Genomic DNA, 19,397 nt, shown 5'->3' with positions numbered 1-19,397 from the left:
CCTTTCTGCATATCGCTCATGTTGCTGGCCGGACCCTTCCGGCTGAGCACTATGTGGGCTGTACCATTACACCTCGGACCGCCAGACGGACGGGTCTATAGTCCCGGTGACTCCTCGGGAAGCGGCTAACCCCACGTGAGCGGGGACACATCCGTGAGGGTGGAAAGGCTCTGGAGGCTCCGACGCCCCACCCCCTTTCCATCTCGCTCTCTCTCCCCCCCCCATTTCCTTCCCGCTTGGACTCTTCCTCGCGTGACCACTTCCGCCGGCGGCCGCGCATGCGCAGAAGAGCCTCCGGAGCCGAGGCCCAGGGTGCTTGCGGACCCCGGTCCCACCGGCGGCCAGTGGGACGGACATGGGTCGGAAGCGGGTGCCGGGCGGCGGCGGGGGCGGGGGCGGCCTGGGTCGGGCCCTCATCAAGGAGCGTAACCTGCAGAACAGGGGCCAGCGGCGGCGAGACACGTGGGTGAGCCCGGGTCGCGTGTGGGGGGCGGGGAGGGATTCGAACCCAAGCCCGGGCTGCCGGACTCGTCCGAGACCCGAGGGCCAGGGCCCACGCGTGTTGGACTCTGACGCGGGGCCTGCTCCTTGCCCAGCTGCACACGAAGGAGCTGGACGATGGCGGCGCCTGGGGCCGCCCCGACCCGCGCTCCGTGACCGAGCCCACGGCCCTCGAGGACTTCCTGGCCACGGCCCAGCTGGCGGGCACCGAGTTCGTGGCGGGTACGTGCAACCGGGAGCGGCCTGCTGTGGGCAGGGGCTGTGACGGGGTGGGGGGCCTTGTCCACTCGTGACGCCCCCAGGACCCCCTCCTTCTCCCCACGAGCAGAGAAGCTGAACGTCCGCTTCGTCCCTCCCGAGGCCAGGACCGGGCTCTTGTCCCCCGAGGAGCAGCTGCGGCTCCGGGAGCGCCAGGAGGAGCACCGGGGGGCGCTGCGCATCCCGCGGCGGTGAGGACCCCCTGCCCCTGCGCTGGGGGGGCGCCACGGCTCCCTCTGCGCCCCACCCCCAGGTGGCTCCCGCCCCGCCCCACGGAGGTGATCCTCCCCCTGCCCCTGCACTGGGGGGGGCGCCACGGCTCCCTCTGCCCCCCACCCGCAGGGGTGCTCCCGCCCCGCCCCATGGGGGTGATCCACCCCCTGCCTCTGCACTGGGGGGGGCGCCACGGCTCCCTCTGCCCCCGCCCCACGGGGGTGATCCACCCCCTGCCCCTACACTGGGGGGGGGGGCGCCACAGCTCCCCCTGCCCCCACCCGCAGGGGTGCTCCCGCCCCGCCCCACGGGGGTGATCCTCCCCCTGCCCCTCTCTCTTCCCCCCCCCCCCACGAGGGGCGCCTCTAGCCCTGTACTGGGGGGTCGCAGGCACTCCTACTGCGTCTCGATGCCCACTGCTCTCTGCTCCCTGCAGACCCCGGTGGGACAAGGGCACCAGCGCCGAGGGCCTCCAGCAGGCTGAGAGAGAGAACTTTCTGGAGTGGAGGCGGGGGCTGGTGCGGTGAGTCGCCTGCTTGGGGGAGTGGGGGGGTTTCTATTAGGAGAGCTGCCCGCCCCCCTCCCTGGTTGTTAGGTGGGGAACCCTCTGGAGGTGCCCCCCAAAGACCGAAGGACCCACCCTGGGGAGCTGTGCTCCCTCTTTCCAGGGGCTCCCACTTCTGTGACTTTGGGGAGGCTGGGTCTGGGGGCTCCCATCCCCTCCTCAGCTCCACAGTCTCTGGCTGTCCTGGCTGGGGGGGGGGGGGGGGTTGGTGCTGGATAGGACCCTGGCCGGAGCAGAGGGAGCTTCTGCCCTCAGTGGCCCGGCATCCGAGTGGAACCTTCCACCCTGTGGGGAGTGACCATCCCGGCAGCCGTGGTCACCTTTTCCTTTTAAAGTCAGGCTGGAGGAGGAGCAGAACCTGATTCTAACCCCCTTTGAAAGGAACCTGGACTTCTGGCGGCAGCTCTGGAGAGTCATCGAGAGAAGGTGAGTCTGGTGCCCCTCCAGCGGGCACAGGTTCATGGCTGGCCCCCCAGGGAGAAGAAGCATCTCCTGACTTTGTGTCCCTAGCGTGGCCACATATAGCAAGTGGTTCTGCCTTTTCCCTCACCTCTGTCCCCTGGGATCCCACGTTCCAAAGGCCGTCTTCTCTCCTCCATCTTCTCCTTCCTTCCGTCTGCTTCGGGAGTGTCCCAAGTGGGCCCGGTTCTTTCCCTGTCCTCACTTCCCTTGTGCGAATATGAGCTCCCTGATGCCTGGGACTGTTGTTGGTGGATTTGCTTGGTCTTTCTGTCCTGAGCCCGGCACTCAGTAAAGGCTTGCTGACTGACTGACTGTGACTGAAAAATCCAACGTGCGGTGGCACACCCTGCTCTCTCCACGTCCCTGGGCTGATTTTTAAGAAGAGAGGGGGCCAGGGTATTTCAGGTCCAGGAGTGGGTTTGTGCGTTGAGGAAAGGCTGCACACAGCCCCATGCAGACGGAAGCTTCTGCAGCCAGTGTCTTCTGTTCAGTGACCCAGACCCCTGGGCTCTCCGCCCCCTTGGCAGGATTCCTGCGATGCATCATTCATCCCCAGGCCCTGGACCCTGGGGGAGCCAAGCAGCTGAAGCCTCAGGCCCCTCCTCGGTGGTCCTTGTGACAGAGGGTTTGTCTCCGGGGCTTTGAGGTTGGTTTGGTCTTTACATGGTGGGCAACAGAGGAAGATAGACCCAGAGGAGGAAGCAGTTCAGCTCTTGGGAATGTCGTGGAGCTTAGAGCCCTGCCTCGGGCTGCCACCCAGGAGAGCCTTAGTGGCGTCTTGAAGAGAGGCAGGAGAAGGCATCCCAGGACCTGGGTTTGAATGCTACATGATCTCGGGCAGGTCAGCATCTCTGGGCTGAAAATGGTGCCAGATCCTAACAAGGCACAGATGGAGGGCCGGCCCTCTCCTGCCCACTTCTCCCTCCCAGGGCCTGGAATTTCCACCCACTGCCTTCATAGGCCAGGAGAATGATCCCTTCAGATTGTCTCATTGTCTTCATCTCTCAGTATTTGACAGTACTTAGGTTAGAGAAGCCTGCCTTCTGGAGAGAGGCTGATGAGGACCTGGTGTGGACCTCTCCAGTCCTTCCATGTGGGCATTTATGTAGCTCTTACTGTGTGCCAGGCGCTGTTTAAGCACCTTACAGTGATCTCATTGATCCTCACAACAACGCGGGGCAGCGGGTGCTGTATTCATCTCCATTTTACGTTTGAAGAAACAGAAGCAGATTAGGGTAGGTGACTCACCCACAGTCACCCAGTAGGGATTTGAACTCATATCTCCCCAGCTCTCTGCACACGGTGGCGTCCCCTACTGGCCTTCCCTGGCACCCTTCAGTGAAGGCTGTACCTGGGCTAGTCACATTGGACGCCATTACAATCAGAAGCTTTGTGGAGGGAGGGGAGACCAATTCTGGCCCCAGCGGTGATGAGAGGAGGGAGCGGGGTGGGGGGTGGGGGGCCTCACCCTGGAAATAAATGACTCCTTGGAGCCCCGATTGTCCCCTCCCTCCATGACGTCCTTGCCCAGGAGCTGAGTCAATGGGGCCCGTGTTGGCTTCAGTTATTCTTCCTGGAGGATGTCACTTAACATCCTCCAGTGTAAACAGGCAGGAATGGGCCCTGGGCCCTTCCCTTCAAAGGCCGGCACAAGCTCCGGGGGTGACAGGGGAAGGAGTACTGAAATGCATCTCTCTTCCTCCCTCTCCTGGAGTCACCACCTGCAATAAAGAACCAGAATTGGACAAATGGAAAAGGAAGTCTAAAAGCTCGCTGAAGAAAATGATTCCTTAAAAATTAGAGCCAGTGGAAGCCGATGACTCTGTGAGAAATCAAGAAATTATGAACCAAAACTGAAAGAATGAAGAAATAGAAGACAATGTTGAATACCTCGTTGGGAAAATAAATCCAGGAGAGGTCATTTTAAAATTATTGGACTAGCTGAAAGCCATGATTTTAAAAAGAGCTTGGACATCAAGGGATTGGCAAGGAAAACCGTCCTGATGTCTAAAAGCAGAGGGTAAAATAGAAGTTGAAAGAATGTCGCCTCCCAAAAGAGATCCCCAAAAGGAAAACTCCCAGGAACATTATAGCCAAATGCCAGAGTTCACATGTGGGTCAAGGAGAAAATATTGCAAGCAGCCAGAAAGAAACAATTCAAGTATTTTGGAGAAACAGGATAGCACAAGATTAGCAGCTTCTACATTAAAGGATCAGAGGGCTTGGAACTTTGTATTCTGGAGATCAAAGGAGCAAAATTGAGTGTAATCAATTGGGGGGGGGTGGAACTGACATTCAGTGACATAGAGGAATTTAATGCATTCTTGAGAAGCCAGAGAGAAATAGAAAAATTGACTTTCAAATGCAAGCCCCAAGAGAAGCATGAAAAAGTAAATAAGAAAGAGAAATCATAAGGGAATTATTAAAGTTGAACTGTTTACATTCCTACATGGAAAGATGATATTTGTAACTCGTGAAACCTTTCTCATTTTTAGGGTAGTTAGAAGGAATATATAGACAGGGCACAGGGTGAGTTGAATATGAAGGGATGATATCTAAAAAATAAAATTAAGGGGTAAGTGTGGAATGTACTGGGAGAAGGAGAAAGGGGGATGTAGAAAAAGCAGGGGAAGGGGATAATGAGGGGAGCTGATAGAAGGGACGGCAGAATGAGGGAGGGGGTAATTGGAAGCAAACACTTTTGAGGAGGGACAGGGTAAAAGCAGACAATAGACCTAATGGGGTGGGCTAGGCTGGAGGGAAATTTAATTAGTCTTTCACCATATGACTATTATGGAAGTGATTTGCATGATGACACATGTATAACCTATATATAATTGCTTGCCTTCTCAATGAGGGGGGGTGGGGAGGGAGGGAGGGAGAGATTTTGGAACTCAAAAGTTGTAAAACATTGAATGTTAAAAATTGTTTTTACATATAACTGAGAAATAAGATATGCAGGCAATGGGGCATAGAAATCAAGCTTACCCTACAGGACAATAGAAGGGAAAGGGGGGGAGGAGTAATCAGAATGCATGCCGTCTTGGGGTGGGGGGAGGAGAGAGTTGGGGAGATAATCTAGAAATCAAAATCTTTTGGAAGTGAATGTTGAAAACTAAAATAAATTGAAATGTAGGAAAAATAAAATGGGAAATCTGTAAGCTCCTGGGAGGTCCTCTCAAGCCTGCTGTCAAGAATCACAGAATCAAATGGGGTGTGTCCAGTGGGTTGTAAAACCACCTTCCACATCTGCTACCCTAGACAGCGGCTCAGGGCAGCCTGTGGCTCCAGTAGCAGGCCCTGCCCTGCCCTCCCCTCATGTCCCTCTGTTGAAGGTTGGGTGGCCCAGCTCCATGCGGTCACTGTCTTTTTGCTTGTTTTCTAGTGACGTCGTTGTTCAGATAGTCGATGCCCGCAATCCCCTCCTCTTTCGATGCGAGGACTTGGTGAGTGCTGCTGGGCAGGGGGCTCGCTCTGGCGGGAGCTGGGAGGGCCTTCTTTTGATAACTTCCTTTGCCTAGGCTCAGGTTGGTCAAGGTAGGGGCCGGTGTTAGGGCAGGTGGGCTCTCTTCATCAGCCCAGACACTGCAGAGCAAGGAAAGGCGGCACAGGCCTGCTGAGGGTGCAGCCGCTCTCAGACATGAGGCCAGCCTTTCCTCTGGGCTGCTACAGCTCTCTTTGACCCAGAACAACCAGGGCTGTTCATCTGGCCTGGCACCTGCTTCTCACTGGCCTAGAAGAAGCACAGGGATGGATCTGTGGGAGGATCCCCAAAGGTCCCAGGTGTCCTCAGGGTTCAGGAGGGTTGCTGTTGAACCCTAGTAAAGAGACTCAGTGGGAGTGGATTCAAGTCTCGCAGCTTCCTTTACCCAGAGTCCTTTGGGCTGTGGCAGCCCCGGCAGGCACATGGGGTCCTAGCTCACTCCTGTCGGCTGGTTGGTAGCTGCCCATCAGCCCCTGGCTGTTGGTTTAGAGCATAAATGGGCACAGACGGAGCTCTGGTGGTTGTGTGCGGCCAAATCTAAAGGCAGGTCCTGCTCCTGACTCCTGGGTCACCTGGACCTCTGTCTCCTTCCCAGCAAGATGGGCTCTCACCCTGTGTCCTTATTAAAGTTGAACTGTTGACATTTGTATCTCATGAGACCTTTCTCTTTTTAGGGTAGTTAGAAGGAATATATATTTAGACAGGGCACAGGGTGAGTTGAATATGAAGGGATGATATCTAAAAAACAAAATTAAGGGGTAAGTGTGGAATGTACTGGGAGAAGGAGAAAGGGAGAGGTAGAAAAAGCAGGGGAAGGGGATGGGGGGGGGGAGCTGATAGAAGGGACGGCAGAATGAGGGAGGGCCTCTCCCCAGGATGGCTTGGAGGAGGTGACGGTGGTACCGTGGCAGGGTAGAGCCTCAGCGTTCGTCCCGTTCCCTGGGAGCGTTCAGTGAAGATACCTCCCTGTCTTGACTTCCTCCAAGCCAGCTTTGTTTTCCTAGGAGTGTTACGTGAAAGAAATCAGCAGAGAGAAGGAGAACGTGATTCTGATCAACAAGGCAGACCTGTTGACTGAGGAGCAGCGAGGAGCCTGGGCCAGATTCTTTGAGCAAGAACACGTGAAAGTGATTTTCTGGTCGGCTCTGGCCGAAGGCGACCGGCTGAGCGCGAGATCGAAGGTAGGCGAGACACCCGTCCCCACGTGCGCGGGTGGCGCCTGCTTCTGTCGCAGTTTAGAGCTCCCTCGGCAGAGGGAAGGCTCCCCCTGCGCTATCTGTGCCCCCGAAGAAACTCCACGGCCATGATTCTTCGAGGTGGCCATTCACAGCAGTCAGCACCGTTACAAGGGCTGTAACTGAAGGCAATGACCTGGCCATCCTTGGTCAGGAGCTCTTTGGACTTCTCTTTTAAAGCAAAGAGATGTTTAGCAAAATGGGTCAGCGTGTAGTGCGGTGGGTGGGGCACCAGCCCTCGAGTCAGGAGGACCTGAGTTCAAATCCGGCCTCAGACACTTACATGTACACACGCACACACACTCTCCCTCTACCTTATTCTGACCACGTGTCATCCCCTGTACCTCCGCCATCTTGTCCCCCCACCCCCTCTAATATCTTGCCCCCTAGTCTTCTCCAGGCTGAATTTCCCCATTTCCTTTCACAGAACATTTGTGTAGAGGTTGGTTCTCAGGCCACTTCCTGGTCCCTAAGGGATTAATTTGGGCCTTTGTTGTGTTTTAAAACCACATGGTGGTTTCACAGCCAATGCCCGGCTCCTTTAATGTGGTCATTTGCTGATGGCTATTGCCATCAGCAAATGAGTGAATGAGGCCCACCTTCTACAGAACCTTTGGGGGAAGGATTTGGAGCATCTCAGCTGAAGAACACGTCTTCTTAATTCCCCCTCGTTTCTCAATCGTCCCCAGGACTTTTCTTTGTCCTTTGTCTAGAAGATTCATGGAGTTTTGGGGGCTTGGGTTTTTTTCCATTCATGTGAAGGCTGTTGTGCATTATCTTTTCAGTTTCTCTGGGTTTTTTCCTTTGGCTAGGAGCCAGAAGCTGAGAATTCAGAGGGGGCAGAAGAGTGGGCAGATGAGTCTGAAGATGAGCAGAGTGGTGTCGGTGGCTCCGAGGCCCAAGAGGATGGGACTGAAGACAACTGGATGAGCGAAGGAGGTGACAGTGAGTACGAGGATTGTCTGGAGGACGAAGACCACTGGCAGACGTGCTCTGAGGATGACGGCGGCAGCGACCTCGAAGCAGATTTCTCCAGCCAGAGCTGTGGGGAGAACAGGGCCGAGGACAGCCTGGAGCAGGAGGCGTGGGGCCCGGCCAGGGATACCCAAGTGCAGAATGACAGCCACCTGGTGGAAAGGCAGGAGCTGCTGGACCTCTTCAGAGCGATGCATTCTGGGAAGAAGGTCAAGGAGGGGCAGCTCACCGTGGGGCTGGTGAGTGGCAGGATGAGCCCATCACAGGAAGGAGTGGGAGGGGAAGCCCTTCTGGGGGGGGGCCTGCTCCTTGACCAACATGTCTGGCTCCCAAGTGGCCCCAGGACACGGGGCTAGCTAAAGGCCTTCCCTAGTGCAGCCTCTGTTTCTAGCTGAGGGTTTGCCAAGCACTTCCTTCCCAGTGGCTTGTCTGGGGCAGCGTGGGAGAGTGGCCGGAGGGCCAGCCAAGGAGCCCTGGGCTTGAATTCCCACCTCAGATGATGGCTGCGTGACCCTGGGCAAGTCCCTGAACTGCTCTGTGCCTCAGTTTCCCTTGTTTGTCCAGTGGCACATGGGGAGTCATCACTCTAAATCTGGGCCCTGGGGTCCTGCAGTCTCCGACTTGCCCATCCCTGTCCCACCAGTAGTGAGTGCCTGGGGTGGGATTCAGACCCACATCTGCTGTCCGGCCTGACCTCACAGTAACTGTCTTGTTCTGAGAGTTGGTCAGTCAGAAAAGTCTTCCCAAACTATTGGGACAAGAGTGAAGGACACCCCAGGCAGGGCAGGCCGGAGGGGGCCTGGATGAGTCCCCAGTCATCTTGTAGAGGTGGGTAGAATGGCATCACCAGACCATCATTCACTAGTGCCCACTCTGCCAGGCTCTGACTACGCAGAGACTAGAGTGAGACTGTTCCTGCACTCGGAGAGCATGCCTTCTGTTGAGAGGCAGCATGTACATACACAGGCATACAGAATATATGTGCACCCCTCCCCAAAAATACATGGTGTAGGGGAGAGCAGTTACTAAGAGCCAAGGGCAACAGGAAGGGCTTTGTGTAGAAGGGGTGATATTTCAAGGGATTATGCACATCCTAGGCAAGGGAGGGAGGGAGGGAGCTCATTCCAGGCCTGAGATCACTTATGCCAAGGAGTGTGAGGTCAGGTGATGGACTCGGGGGGCAGGCAGCCAGAAGGCCAGGCCGACCCTGTCAAAGAGTGCGTGAAGGAAATTCATGTAGAATAGAGCTGGCAGGTGAGTTTGGGAATGGTGTGTTGGTGAATGGATGAGCATGTCTGCCCCAGTAGACAGGTGGGTCTTCCTCTGAAGCCCAGGCAGCAGCTGGTGTGTTTGCCCATGGGTCTGTGGACATACAGGAGTGAGTGTGAAAGGACTGATGTCTCAGGCACCCTCGAGACTCCTGTGTCTGCACGTCAGTCAGCATCAAGCACGGTCCCCCCCCCCCGGTGCCAGGCCTGGGAGCCGGGCACAGAAAGGCCAAGGGTCTGTGCTGGGCTTTGGGGTGTCACATGGCTTCCATCTCAGGTAGCTTCTCTCTCCAGGTCGGCTACCCCAACGTGGGCAAGAGCTCGACAATCAACACCATCTTTGGGAACAAGAAGGTGTCTGTGTCAGCCACTCCTGGGCACACCAAGCACTTCCAGGTACTCCTGGGGGCTGTAACCATGGGCCCTGAGCCCTGCTTTCTCCTGGGCAGGATCCAGGCAAACCTTGGGCTTCTCTTTCAGACCCTCTATGTGGAGCCTAGCCTATGTCTGTGTGACTGTCCCGGCCTGGTGATGCCATCCTTTGTCTCTACCAAGGCAGAGATGATCTGCTGTGGGATCCTGCCCATCGACCAAATGAGAGACCATGTCCCCCCTATTTCTTTCATATCCTTTCCTTGTTGGGGGGATTCAGGTGTTAGATGGGGGCGAGTCCCGTCTGGCTGCTGACACCCAGGAGTGGGGGATGTGCAGGCTCCTGTGTCTACAGGGGCAGGAGAGGCCTGGAGCCTTTGAGGGACAAGAGCCCTTGAGCCTGTATCCTCCATGTCTGCAGGGCAGCGAGTGGATGGCGGCTCTCAGGACGCTTCTGTGCTCTCAATCTGGGGGTCACATGCAGCCAGGGCATCCCCCCAGAGGCATCATGGGGGATCTTCCCCTGGGGCCTAACACAGGGTCTCTTGTGAATGAAAAGTTAGGAGGCAAGGGCCCGGGACAGGCACAAAGATCCAGTTTGGTTCCTTTACAAACTTACATTTGCCAAAACATTCCAAGACATGTCCTAGAAGCCACCTATGGGATTCACATCATACGGCCCCGAGAAGATGAAGACCCTGATCGACAGCCCACCTCAGAGGAGCTGCTGACAGCTTATGGAAGTGAGTTCTCTGGGTGTGCCTACACGCATGTGCACACGTGTGCTCATGTGCCGAGGGATTAGGTGGGAGGAGCCATTCAGAGCTGCCTCTGGGCCTTGGCCCAGGAGCTCCTGGGGGAGAAGGAACAAGGATGGGCTTTGGACTCCCAGGCCCTGGGTTCTAGTCCTGACCCTGGCGAGGTCATGCAGCTCCATCAGTCACAGAGAGGGCGCCACGGCATAGTGAAGGAGAGCTTAGTGCAGATGTTTCATGTTTCTCAAGTCCTTTGAGGATCTTTCAGGCTTTGACTTTTAATATTGTGCATCAGGTTTTTTTCTATGAAAGTTAAAGTCAGTTTTTGATAGGAAACAGAAAAAGAAGCCTGGGAATCACACCTATGCCATGTCAGGCCCCACACCTTTAGCCTCAGGGCCTCTGCTCAGGGGCTTGGCATGCCATGGGCAGCTTGCTGTGGAGGGAGCAGGCTGCTTCCTGTGCCCCCACTGGGGCTGTCCTAGTGCCCTGATGCTCAGAGAATACTAGGGAGCTGAGTCCGAGGGAGGCCCACACCCTACCGGGGCTCAGCAGCCTATGGGAGGGTTTCTGGCCTGTGCTCTTGCTCCTGATCCCCTTGGGTCTTTCTCTCAGGCATGAGAGGGTTTATGACTGCCCACGGACAGCCTGACCAGCCCCGAGCTGCCCGGTACATCCTGAAGGACTATGTCAGGGTAAGTGTGGTCTCCTGCTCATACTTCTCTTGGGGCCGCCTGTCTGTCTGAGGACTTTGAGGGTCTGGGGTGCCAGCAAGGCCGTGCTGACCTCCCCTTCGTCACTACACACAGAGCTGGGTGATGAGGGGGCACTATTCCCAGCTGCTTCTGGGGTGGTCAAGCCGGAAATCCATGGCCTAAAAGAGGAGAAATGTGCTCTGGACCCATGAGTTAGGGCAGGCTGAGCCTTGGGTGGGGGGTTAGTCTAGCTGGAGCTTGGTAATTAGGCAGGGCAGGTGATTTTGCTGGCCTTGGGCTGTGTTTCTCTCAAATTCAGGGTCTGCCATTGTCACATGAAATGCTGAGGTGCCCCTGGGCCCTGGGTTGGTGAGGGAGAGCCTGGGCTGGCTGGCCTTGAGTCCTTCCCCCTTCCCTCAGAGGGATGCTTGGGATGGACATTTGGGTCTTGGCTTCCTCTGCCGATCCCTCCCACAGTGACCAGAGGCAGTTCTGTTCAGAGGGGCCCACCCATCTTTGCTGTGCCTGCCTCAGTGACTTTTGTCGAGCTCTTGTCAGCCCCAGAGCCAGTCCTGACTGTCGTTCCAGGGTAAGCTGCTATATTGCCACCCTCCTCCTGGCATCAAGCCTGGGGACTTTCAGCCACAGCACAAGAGACTGAGGCCCGGTGTGGGGAAGCCAGAGGCGCAGCTGCCACAGCAGAGCCACCACAAGGCCAAGCAGATCGAGAATGTGGTCGACCGAGCGTTTTTTCACCAAGTAAGATCTCGAGTGGGTCTCCTGGTGGTGGTGTGCACACATTGAGTGCGGTGGGGGCTGGGGTGGGGTAAGGGTGCTTGTCTGGGGTTTGAGTGGGGGCCATGAAGCCGAGGCCAGCTATGGATTGGGTGGGTGGGGGTGTCGGCTCAAGAAAAGATGGAGCCAGGGATGAGACTATAGACCCAGACAACTTAGGCTTTTGCGAGGCCTAGGCCGGGCCATGGGGAGATTGTGGCTTTATCCTTGAGAAATAAAGCGTTTTTTTTTCAGAAAATGTGAGAAGTTGCTCTAGGATGGGCTCTTCTGCCCATTTGCTGAAGAAGTCCATTTTCCCTGTCCATGTCCCTGAGGGCCCCACAGCTCCCTTGATGGTGCCCACACACTCACCCATCCTGACATCTCAGGTGTGGCTTCTTGTTCCCCAGGAAAATGTGAGGGCGCTGACCAGGGGTGTGCAGGCTGTAATGGGCCACAGGCTGGGTGGCACCCCAGGGCCTTCTGCTACCAGCTACAACGGGGGCCCTGGGAAGCCCTGGAAGAAACACGGCAACCGGAACAAAAAGGAGAAGATTCGCAGGGTCACCAGGCACTTGGATGCGTGACCTCGAGCCTAGGCACCTTGAGATGTCTTGTCAGGCCACCAGAAGGAGCTACGGACCGAGGCCAGCCCTGTGCTCTCAGGCCAGGCCATTCTCCCTCCTGGCCCACAGGGCGAGGGGCCACTAACTCCTAGGCCCAGATGACCAGGCCTGGCTAGTGACCCTGCGATGGGGGCGGGGCTGCTGCGCCCCTGGGCTCTTGGTGAACAAGCGGATGGATGGATGGATGACAGCGTGGGTGAGATGGAGGGATTCGGCTGTGTCCACACAGGCACGTTCTCTGTGCCAGGGTCCCAGGGCCACAGGGCCACATCCGCACTCCCTACCCAGCAGTGGCATTGGAGCTCTGAGCTTGGTGGATCCCTCTGCTCCTACAGTGTGGCCTAAGCCTTGATGGAGGGTGGTTACTCGTGGAGAGGCCTCTCAGTTTGGGCCAGTGGTCAGCCCCAGAAGGTCCTGGGATAAAATCTGATCCTTTTGGATGGAGTTCCCAGCAGAAGCAGGATTGGATATCAGGTCCTATTCAGTGATTCTGTCCGGGGCTCCACCTCTCCCCAGCATGGCCTGCTGCCTCCATCCCTCCCAGGGTCTGTCCTCCTCAAGGGGTGCCCTCTCTTGTCACCTGCCTGGATTCTAGAGCCTCATCCCCAGGGCTTTTCTGGAGTCAGCCACACCTTGTTCTCCTCCTTGGAGGAAAGCGTTCAGCCACATGCTGCCTCAGAAAGGGGGCCTCATCTAGCAGAGGGCTGGGGTCTGGAAGGCTTGAGAGGGAATGGGTGGATGTGGGTCCTCCTGAGTTCACTTTCTTCATCTGTTAAGAGATTCTCTAGCCAGATTGCCCCTTCTCAGTCTCCTTTGTGGGCATGGCATCCATCTCCCGCTTCTCCCCTCCCCCCAATCTCTACTCTCTGTGACCTCTGCTCCTCTGTGTGGCCTCCAGACATCTCAGGCTGAAGTTGGGGACCAAGTTTCTGGCACCCCATGCCCCTGGTCCATCCCCCCTAGCACCTCACATCTTCCCCCATGACTGACTCCAATCTTGCTAAGTCACAAGAGGCTGCATCCCCCACTCTCTGCCTTGGCACTGGCCTTTTCTGACCCACTTTTTGGGCCCATGGTCCCCTAGTGGACGAAGGCTTCCCAAGGGCCAGGACCACCTTGTTTGTCTCTACCCATGGTGCCTTGCCCCATAGTAGGCCTGATCTTATCACTTCTTAATAAAGCGCATGCTGTGTCTTCTAGCTTGACTAAGTGGGGAGGGCATCTTGCCTCTCTGGCCAACTCAGAGTGGGTTGGGGCTGCTTCACCCATCCTAGGCAGGTGGCACTTTTCAAGGCACCTCAGTGTAGTAACTGCCCTCCCAGGAAAGGTCTCAGAGATGATGTCACTACTGAGAGCAAAGGCTGATGGAAGAGCAGCCAGGAATGAAAGGGTACACAGGGCCAATGGGAAGATCCAGGAGGCTCAGGAAGCCAGTGTCTATGGGGGTGGCAGGTTACTGAGCCTCCGCTCGGCTGCAAAGGAGCCTTGACAAGCGCTGAACCCAGCGCCCTCTTGGGGAAGGGGAGTGACAAGCACCTTCCACATGTCTCACTGGAGAGAAATCAGTGAGGCCTGGGTTCAAATCTCACCACAGATCACTGTAAATGTGCTGCTACCCTTGGTCACTCGCCTCTGGATCTCTATAAAGTGAGGATCTGAGTGACTTCTCCTGGCTCTTCAGCTCAGAATCTGTGACAGCAAGAGGAAACAAACCCAAGGAGGGCTCCAAGTCCCATGGGGAGCAGGATTAGGTCTTCAACCCAGGTTCTCTGAGACCAGACCCTGCGAACCTGCCACCAGGGGGCATGTCTAGGAATGAGTGCTTTTAGGGTGATTGGTTTGGCAGCACGGCAGTCAGCCAGAGAGACAGGGTGAGCAAGGTGATGCAGGGCCAGCTCGGTGCTGACTACGGGTCGGAGAGAGATGAGCTCGTTTCCTTTTCCAGGGTCAGTCAGCAAAGATTTCTTAGTCATGCGGCTACAGGGGCTAAGACAGGCGCCAGGATGCTAACGAGGCCCAGACGGGACCCGGGTGCAGACCCAGCCTCAGGTGTGCCCTGCTCTCTGGTGGCTGACGGGATGGAAGGGCCAGCGCTCGGGTGTGTGGCTGGGCTGGTTGTTTCAATGACTGAGGTGGCACTGAAGGCTTCCTGTGCGTGCTGAACGCAGGGATGCCAAGGACAAAAGCAAGGCTGGCAATGTTGGGCTTGCAGGAGATCCTAGGTGGTGTGGGATCTGGAGGGAAGAATGGGCGCCTTTCTAGCCCAGCCCGAGGGTGTCCCCTGCCTGGGTTTGAAGGTTTGGCATAAAGGAAGAGATCCCTGCCCTTGCCCATGTGGCCCACCCCATTTTGGGTGGCTAGTGATCATGAAGTGTTTCCTGACATCAAGCCTAAAGTTGTCCTTTTGTGGCTTCCACCCATTGAAGCCTAGAGGGAGCTGCAGGGACTATCTCCCACAACCCCTCACTTCACAGATGAGGAAACAGCTCCACCGTGTTTTGGTGGAGGCAGGATTAGGAGTTGTCCCAGGCCTGCTGGCTCCAAACCCAGCACTGTCCCTGCTGCCTGAGGCCCTGTGTCTGTGACAGCCTTTATGCACCTGCAGACAGAGATGACGACTGTAATATCCATCTGATGCCCCCAGCACAGACCAGGCCTTCTGGAGCCATTCTGGATGTTTGTCAATGCCCTTTCTGATATGGGCTCCCCAGAGCTGGAGGCAGCCTCCAGGAGTGTTCTTTCCAGGCACTGCCTGTTAGCTCCTCTGATAACAGCATAGCCCATTCACATAAAGGGTCTCATTTGATTCCCTTAACATCCTTGTGTGGATGTGCAGGAAGGACTTGAACTTACCTCTGGGCTCAGTCAGCCTGGTCCAGGGCTCTTCCCTATACCTTGCTGCCTCTCCCCATGTGCCACCCACCCCTACCTGGCTAGGTGTCCCTCTCGGTGGCTGCTGGAATTGGAGCAAAGTTTAGAATACCTGTTGTATTAAAGAACATTTCCTAGTCATCATTCTCCACTGGAGATCAAGCAAGTCGAGTTTTCTCTTCACCTTAACTATTTTTGAAGGAAGGTATGGCCTCTTAGACATTTGATGCTTAACTATTGAGCGCCTGCTGGCTGCAAAACACTGCCCAGGGAGAGTGGGAAGTCAGAGGCAACTGCCCTTGCAGGGAGGTGTCTCACCGAGGGAGAGTCTTGGGCCCCTGCAGGCACAGCTGGAGAGCTCTCAAGCTGACCCTTGGCATGAGCAATGGGAGAGTCTGCTTGGCTGGACCACTGGCATCAAGGGGGCAGGTGCCCAGGCTGCTCTCCTGCAGATAATTAGCCCAGAATGATTGGAATGGGGAAGGTTACTACTAAAAACAATGGAATTTGTCCTTCTGAGGTGACTGAAGCATCTCAGAATGTGGGAGTCCCTGCAGAGAGGACACCACACTTCAACCAGAAGGGCCAGGAAAAGGGATTTCCCCCCTTTGCAATGAGTCGGTCTTTAATTTAAAAAAAAGGGGGGGTGTTACTCATTTTGAGCTTAAACACAAAAAGGCAAAAAGCCATTTCCATGTGCACACGCAGCACCACATAATAAGCCAGGAATTTCCATTTCATAGTGTTTCAAAAAAACCCACCATGTAATAAATGCACGTTGTTTTCAAAGACGTCCTGCTTTTCTGTGCTCCCTTCTAGGTTTATATTTTGTTCTCTGTTGTGCACTTTTTTTCTCCCTCCCTCCCTGCCCTAGAGAAGGCTACCATTGGTACAACCATGCTCTGGCTGCAGAGAGCAGCTTCCTATGTAGTGAATTTGAGTAATTCTAATACTCAAAATCACTTCGTCGTTCTTAGAACAATTTTGCTTGTACCATATGTGTCGTTCTCTTGGTTCTGCTCATTTCACTCTTCATGTGAGTCTTTCCATGTTTTTCTAAAACCAACCAGCTCTTCATTTCTTATAGCACAGTAGTAGTAGTCCCATCACGAGTCAAGTGAGTTCCCGGAGGGTGATTACCAGAGATAGAAGGGAGGGATAGGAAGGGAGACTAAGGTTGAATATCTGAAAAACAGGAAGTGATCTGCTGCCTGTAGATGAGATGGGCACAGTTGCATTCCTGGGCAGCACCCAGCCCTTGGCCCCTCAGGAGGCTGAATGAGAAAGTTCCAGTCACTAACCTTTGACACCCTAAAGGAGACCATGAGGTTTCCCCCAGTACAAGCTCCCTCCTGCTTTTGGCCATTCAGAGAATTCTGGCTTCAGGAGAGAAACTATCTTGTAGGGAAGGGGGCCTGGAACATCACCAGTATTGGGGGGAGGGGAGGGAAAGAAGCTGGAGCCTCAGCAGTTTGGGGGTGTGGGAAGTGGGGCAGTGCTACTGGAGGCTCTAAGAAGTCTTCCAAAGGAGGAGGAAGCCAGTTTGGGCTTTTGAGTGCTCCACGTGGCTGTAGGTATGAGGTGGACCACTTCTCCCCTTCCCTTCTCCATGTTTACCCTTGATTTTATGATCCTACTAGGTGGTGAGCTCCTTTGTACCTTTTGTGGGTGTGATGCTCTATGCTCTAGCTCCAGTACCCCCCACCCAGCATGTGGAGAGCAGCCTTCTGCAGAAGGCCACCCCAGGAGTGGAGTGAGGGGTTGAGGAAAGAGGCCAGAGCCACCTGCAGGAAGCACAAGGAGCCAAGGAACTTGAAAGGATGCTGACTTTGTGGTATCACTCAATCCACAAGCATTGATTAAGCACCTACTGTGTGCCGGGTACTGTCCAAAATAGTGGAAACAGAAAGCAAGGTAAAAGCCTGCCCTCCAGGTGCTCACAGTCTGTTGGGGGGGGTGGGGCAGAGAACAATGCACCTGCCACTAAGTTCAAACAAGATGGAGACCATAAAAGGAGGAAATCATGAGAGGAAGGGCCCGGGCATTGTAGATTCTGCAGGACCCTTTCACACACACTCCCCATGCACCCCTGAATAAACTTCAGGCTCTGTAGCAATTACCTCAGAACCAAATCCCAAATCCTGTGTTTGGTGTTCAAAGCCTTTCCTAACCAAGGCCACTCCGCTCCCTTCCAGGCTTCTTAAACCTCTCCTAACCTTCTGTCTCCTGACCCCTGGCATGTCCTCTGGCTGTGCCCCCTGCCCGGCATGCCCTCCCCAGCCCCGGTTCTTGGCTTCCCTGGCTTCCTTCAAGTCCCAGCTAAAAGCCCACTAAAATCCTCATCCCTCTTCATTCTTGTGCCTTGCTTCTGTATGCTGCCCATGGCTTGTTTGCATGTTGTCTTGTCCCCGGCCCCTTCACACTGTGAGCTCCTGGAGGGCAGGGGCTGGGCCATTAGCTTTCTTTGTGTCTCCAGCACTTAGCACAGTGCCTGGCACACAGTAGGCACTTGCTAAATGTTTATTGCCTACCCAAGTTCCTGTGTACATCAACAGGCTCAGGCCTGCTGGTCTCCCTGATCTGGGGGTTGATTCACCAGAAGACCTTTTGCCAAACAATGGCCCTGAGGAGAACATCGCCAGGAAACACACTCATGATGGGAGAAATTTTTTTTATTTTCAATTTTGATGCCAGTTTTTTTTTCCAGGGTGTCTCTGATTTGTTGGCAGGGTGGGCTGTCTCTTCCTGCTGGTGCTTCCTGTGGGGGGAAGTGAGTGGGCCCAAAAGATGTGTTGAAGAACACAAACAAGCCACAGACATTAGAGCCCCCTGCTGGCAGAAAGGATGTCCCCAGACCCTGCCCAGTGGCCAGGACCCACAGGAGGCAGCCTCGTGATCAAGTGCTTCCTGCCAGGTCGTGTGACCCTTGTGACCCCATTTGGGGTTTTCTTGGCAGAGATATTGGAGTGGTTTCCTTTTCCTTCTCCAGCTCATTTTACAGATAAGGAAACTGAAGCAAACAGGGTGAAGTGACTTACCCAGGGACACACAGCTAGGAAGTATCTCAGGTCAGATAGGAACTCAGGAAGATGAGTCTTTCTGACTTGAGCCTGGTGCTCTGACCACTGCACCACCCAGCTGCCCCCTTCCTAGGGATACCTAATAGATGCTCCCCCACGTTTCCTTGCTCATTCCCTGCCTCTCCACTCATATGGCCATGTTTTTGCACTCCACCTTCCACAAGGATGCACGTGATACTCCTTTGCTCAGAAAGCTTCATTGGCTCTCTCTTGCCTCTAGGACAACACGCAAGCTCCTTTTGCTTGACTTAAATCCGTTCCCAACGTGTCTCCAGCCTCCCTTGCCAGGGTCAAGTCCACATGCATGTATTAAGCACTTTCTATGTGCCAGGCACTGTGCTAAGAGCTGGCCAAGCTGCTTGGTTAGTAGGAGGGAGGGAGGCCCTCAAAGGGGATGGTTGGGCCTTCATGCCCAGAGCCAGCAAGCAGCAGAGGAGCTACCAGGACCTGAACCCAATACTCCGATTCTAAAAGCCCAGCTCTTCGTCCGGCCACTTGGGGGTGAGTGAGCGCCTGCATTATCATTGCTAGAGGCCTTTCTCATCGTTTCCAGGCTTTTCCCAGAGTTTGGGAGCTGCTGTGTGGGAGAGTAACCTTGAAGAAATTTGAAAAGAGAAATGCCCCGGAGACGTCCTAGCTCATCCCGCTCTGCGGCCTCAAGGCGCCGGCGCTCCCGGGCTTGCCCACTAGAGGGCGCCACCTCCGCGCCCGCCCAGATCCCGAACAATAGGGGAAGCCGCAGGCAGGCAGCGATTGTTACAAAGTAACTCTTGCTCCCGCACGGACCATTTCCGAACCTGGCCGGCTGCCTGGCCGTCTGTCCTCCCGCCCGGCGCTCTGGCTGGCTCTCCGGCTGGGATCGGAGAAGCCGGGAAAGGCTCGCGTCCTGCCCGGTCCCTACCTCTGGGGCTGCCCGGCCAGAGCCAGCGCCCCGCGCCCCCCGAGGCGGGGGCGGGGGGGCTCCCGTGGCCGTGGCCGCGCTCCCGGCGCGCTGAGCCAAGCCGGCCACGTTGAGCCGCGGCTGCCTTCCCCTCGCCCGAGCCCTCGGACCCCAGCCATGCGGCGGAGGCTCTGGGCCCCGGGAACGCCCCTGGCAGCGGCCGGAATGGCCCCCGAGCCTCCCACGCCGCCCCCGCCGCCCCCGCCGCCCGTCCTGGGGGACTGGGACTACCTAGCCAACTGCTTCGCCCATGACCGCGTCTGCCTCTCCTTTGGCCTGTGGCTGCTGGCTTCCCTGCTCTGGATCGCCGCCCACGTCTTGTA

At 55.9% G+C, this 19,397-nt stretch overlaps 2 protein-coding genes across 2 annotated transcripts in view; both read left to right on the top strand.

The window, feature by feature from the left end:
* Nucleotides 1-355: 355 nt before the first annotated feature.
* On the top strand, nucleotides 356-15,845 carry LSG1 (large 60S subunit nuclear export GTPase 1). Its single transcript, XM_036757120.1, has 14 exons — nucleotides 356-466; nucleotides 597-723; nucleotides 830-950; nucleotides 1,409-1,495; nucleotides 1,877-1,963; nucleotides 5,385-5,445; nucleotides 6,488-6,664; nucleotides 7,531-7,932; nucleotides 9,256-9,357; nucleotides 9,442-9,585; nucleotides 9,953-10,076; nucleotides 10,704-10,783; nucleotides 11,372-11,542; nucleotides 11,968-15,845. Exons 1-14 carry the CDS (start codon nucleotides 356-358, stop codon nucleotides 12,142-12,144), a joined length of 1,971 nt encoding a protein of 656 aa, XP_036613015.1. The 3' UTR covers nucleotides 12,145-15,845.
* Nucleotides 15,846-19,117: 3,272 nt separating this feature from the next.
* TMEM44 (transmembrane protein 44) overlaps nucleotides 19,118-19,397 on the top strand; it is a 32,377-nt gene continuing 32,097 nt past the window's right edge. The window contains exon 1 of the mRNA XM_036753312.1: nucleotides 19,118-19,394. Within this exon, the coding sequence (XP_036609207.1) occupies nucleotides 19,192-19,394 (203 nt within the window). The 5' untranslated portion in view covers nucleotides 19,118-19,191. The remainder of the gene's footprint in view (nucleotides 19,395-19,397) is intronic.

This window comes from Trichosurus vulpecula, chromosome 4, assembly GCF_011100635.1.
Source record: "Trichosurus vulpecula isolate mTriVul1 chromosome 4, mTriVul1.pri, whole genome shotgun sequence".
In the NCBI taxonomy this organism is placed as follows: domain Eukaryota; kingdom Metazoa; phylum Chordata; class Mammalia; order Diprotodontia; family Phalangeridae; genus Trichosurus; species Trichosurus vulpecula.
This window is presented reverse-complemented; position numbering and strand designations above follow the sequence as displayed.

Bases quoted from the DNA above. Each gene is read 5' to 3' on its own strand.
- LSG1 (XM_036757120.1), top strand. From the start codon at position 356: ATGGGTCGGAAGCGGGTGCCGGGCGGCGGCGGGGGCGGGGGCGGCCTG. The intron at 1,496-1,876 runs GTGAGTCGCCTG...TTTTAAAGTCAG, and splicing joins TGGAGGCGGGGGCTGGTGCG to GCTGGAGGAGGAGCAGAACC. The intron at 11,543-11,967 runs GTAAGATCTCGA...CTTGTTCCCCAG, and splicing joins ACCGAGCGTTTTTTCACCAA to GAAAATGTGAGGGCGCTGAC.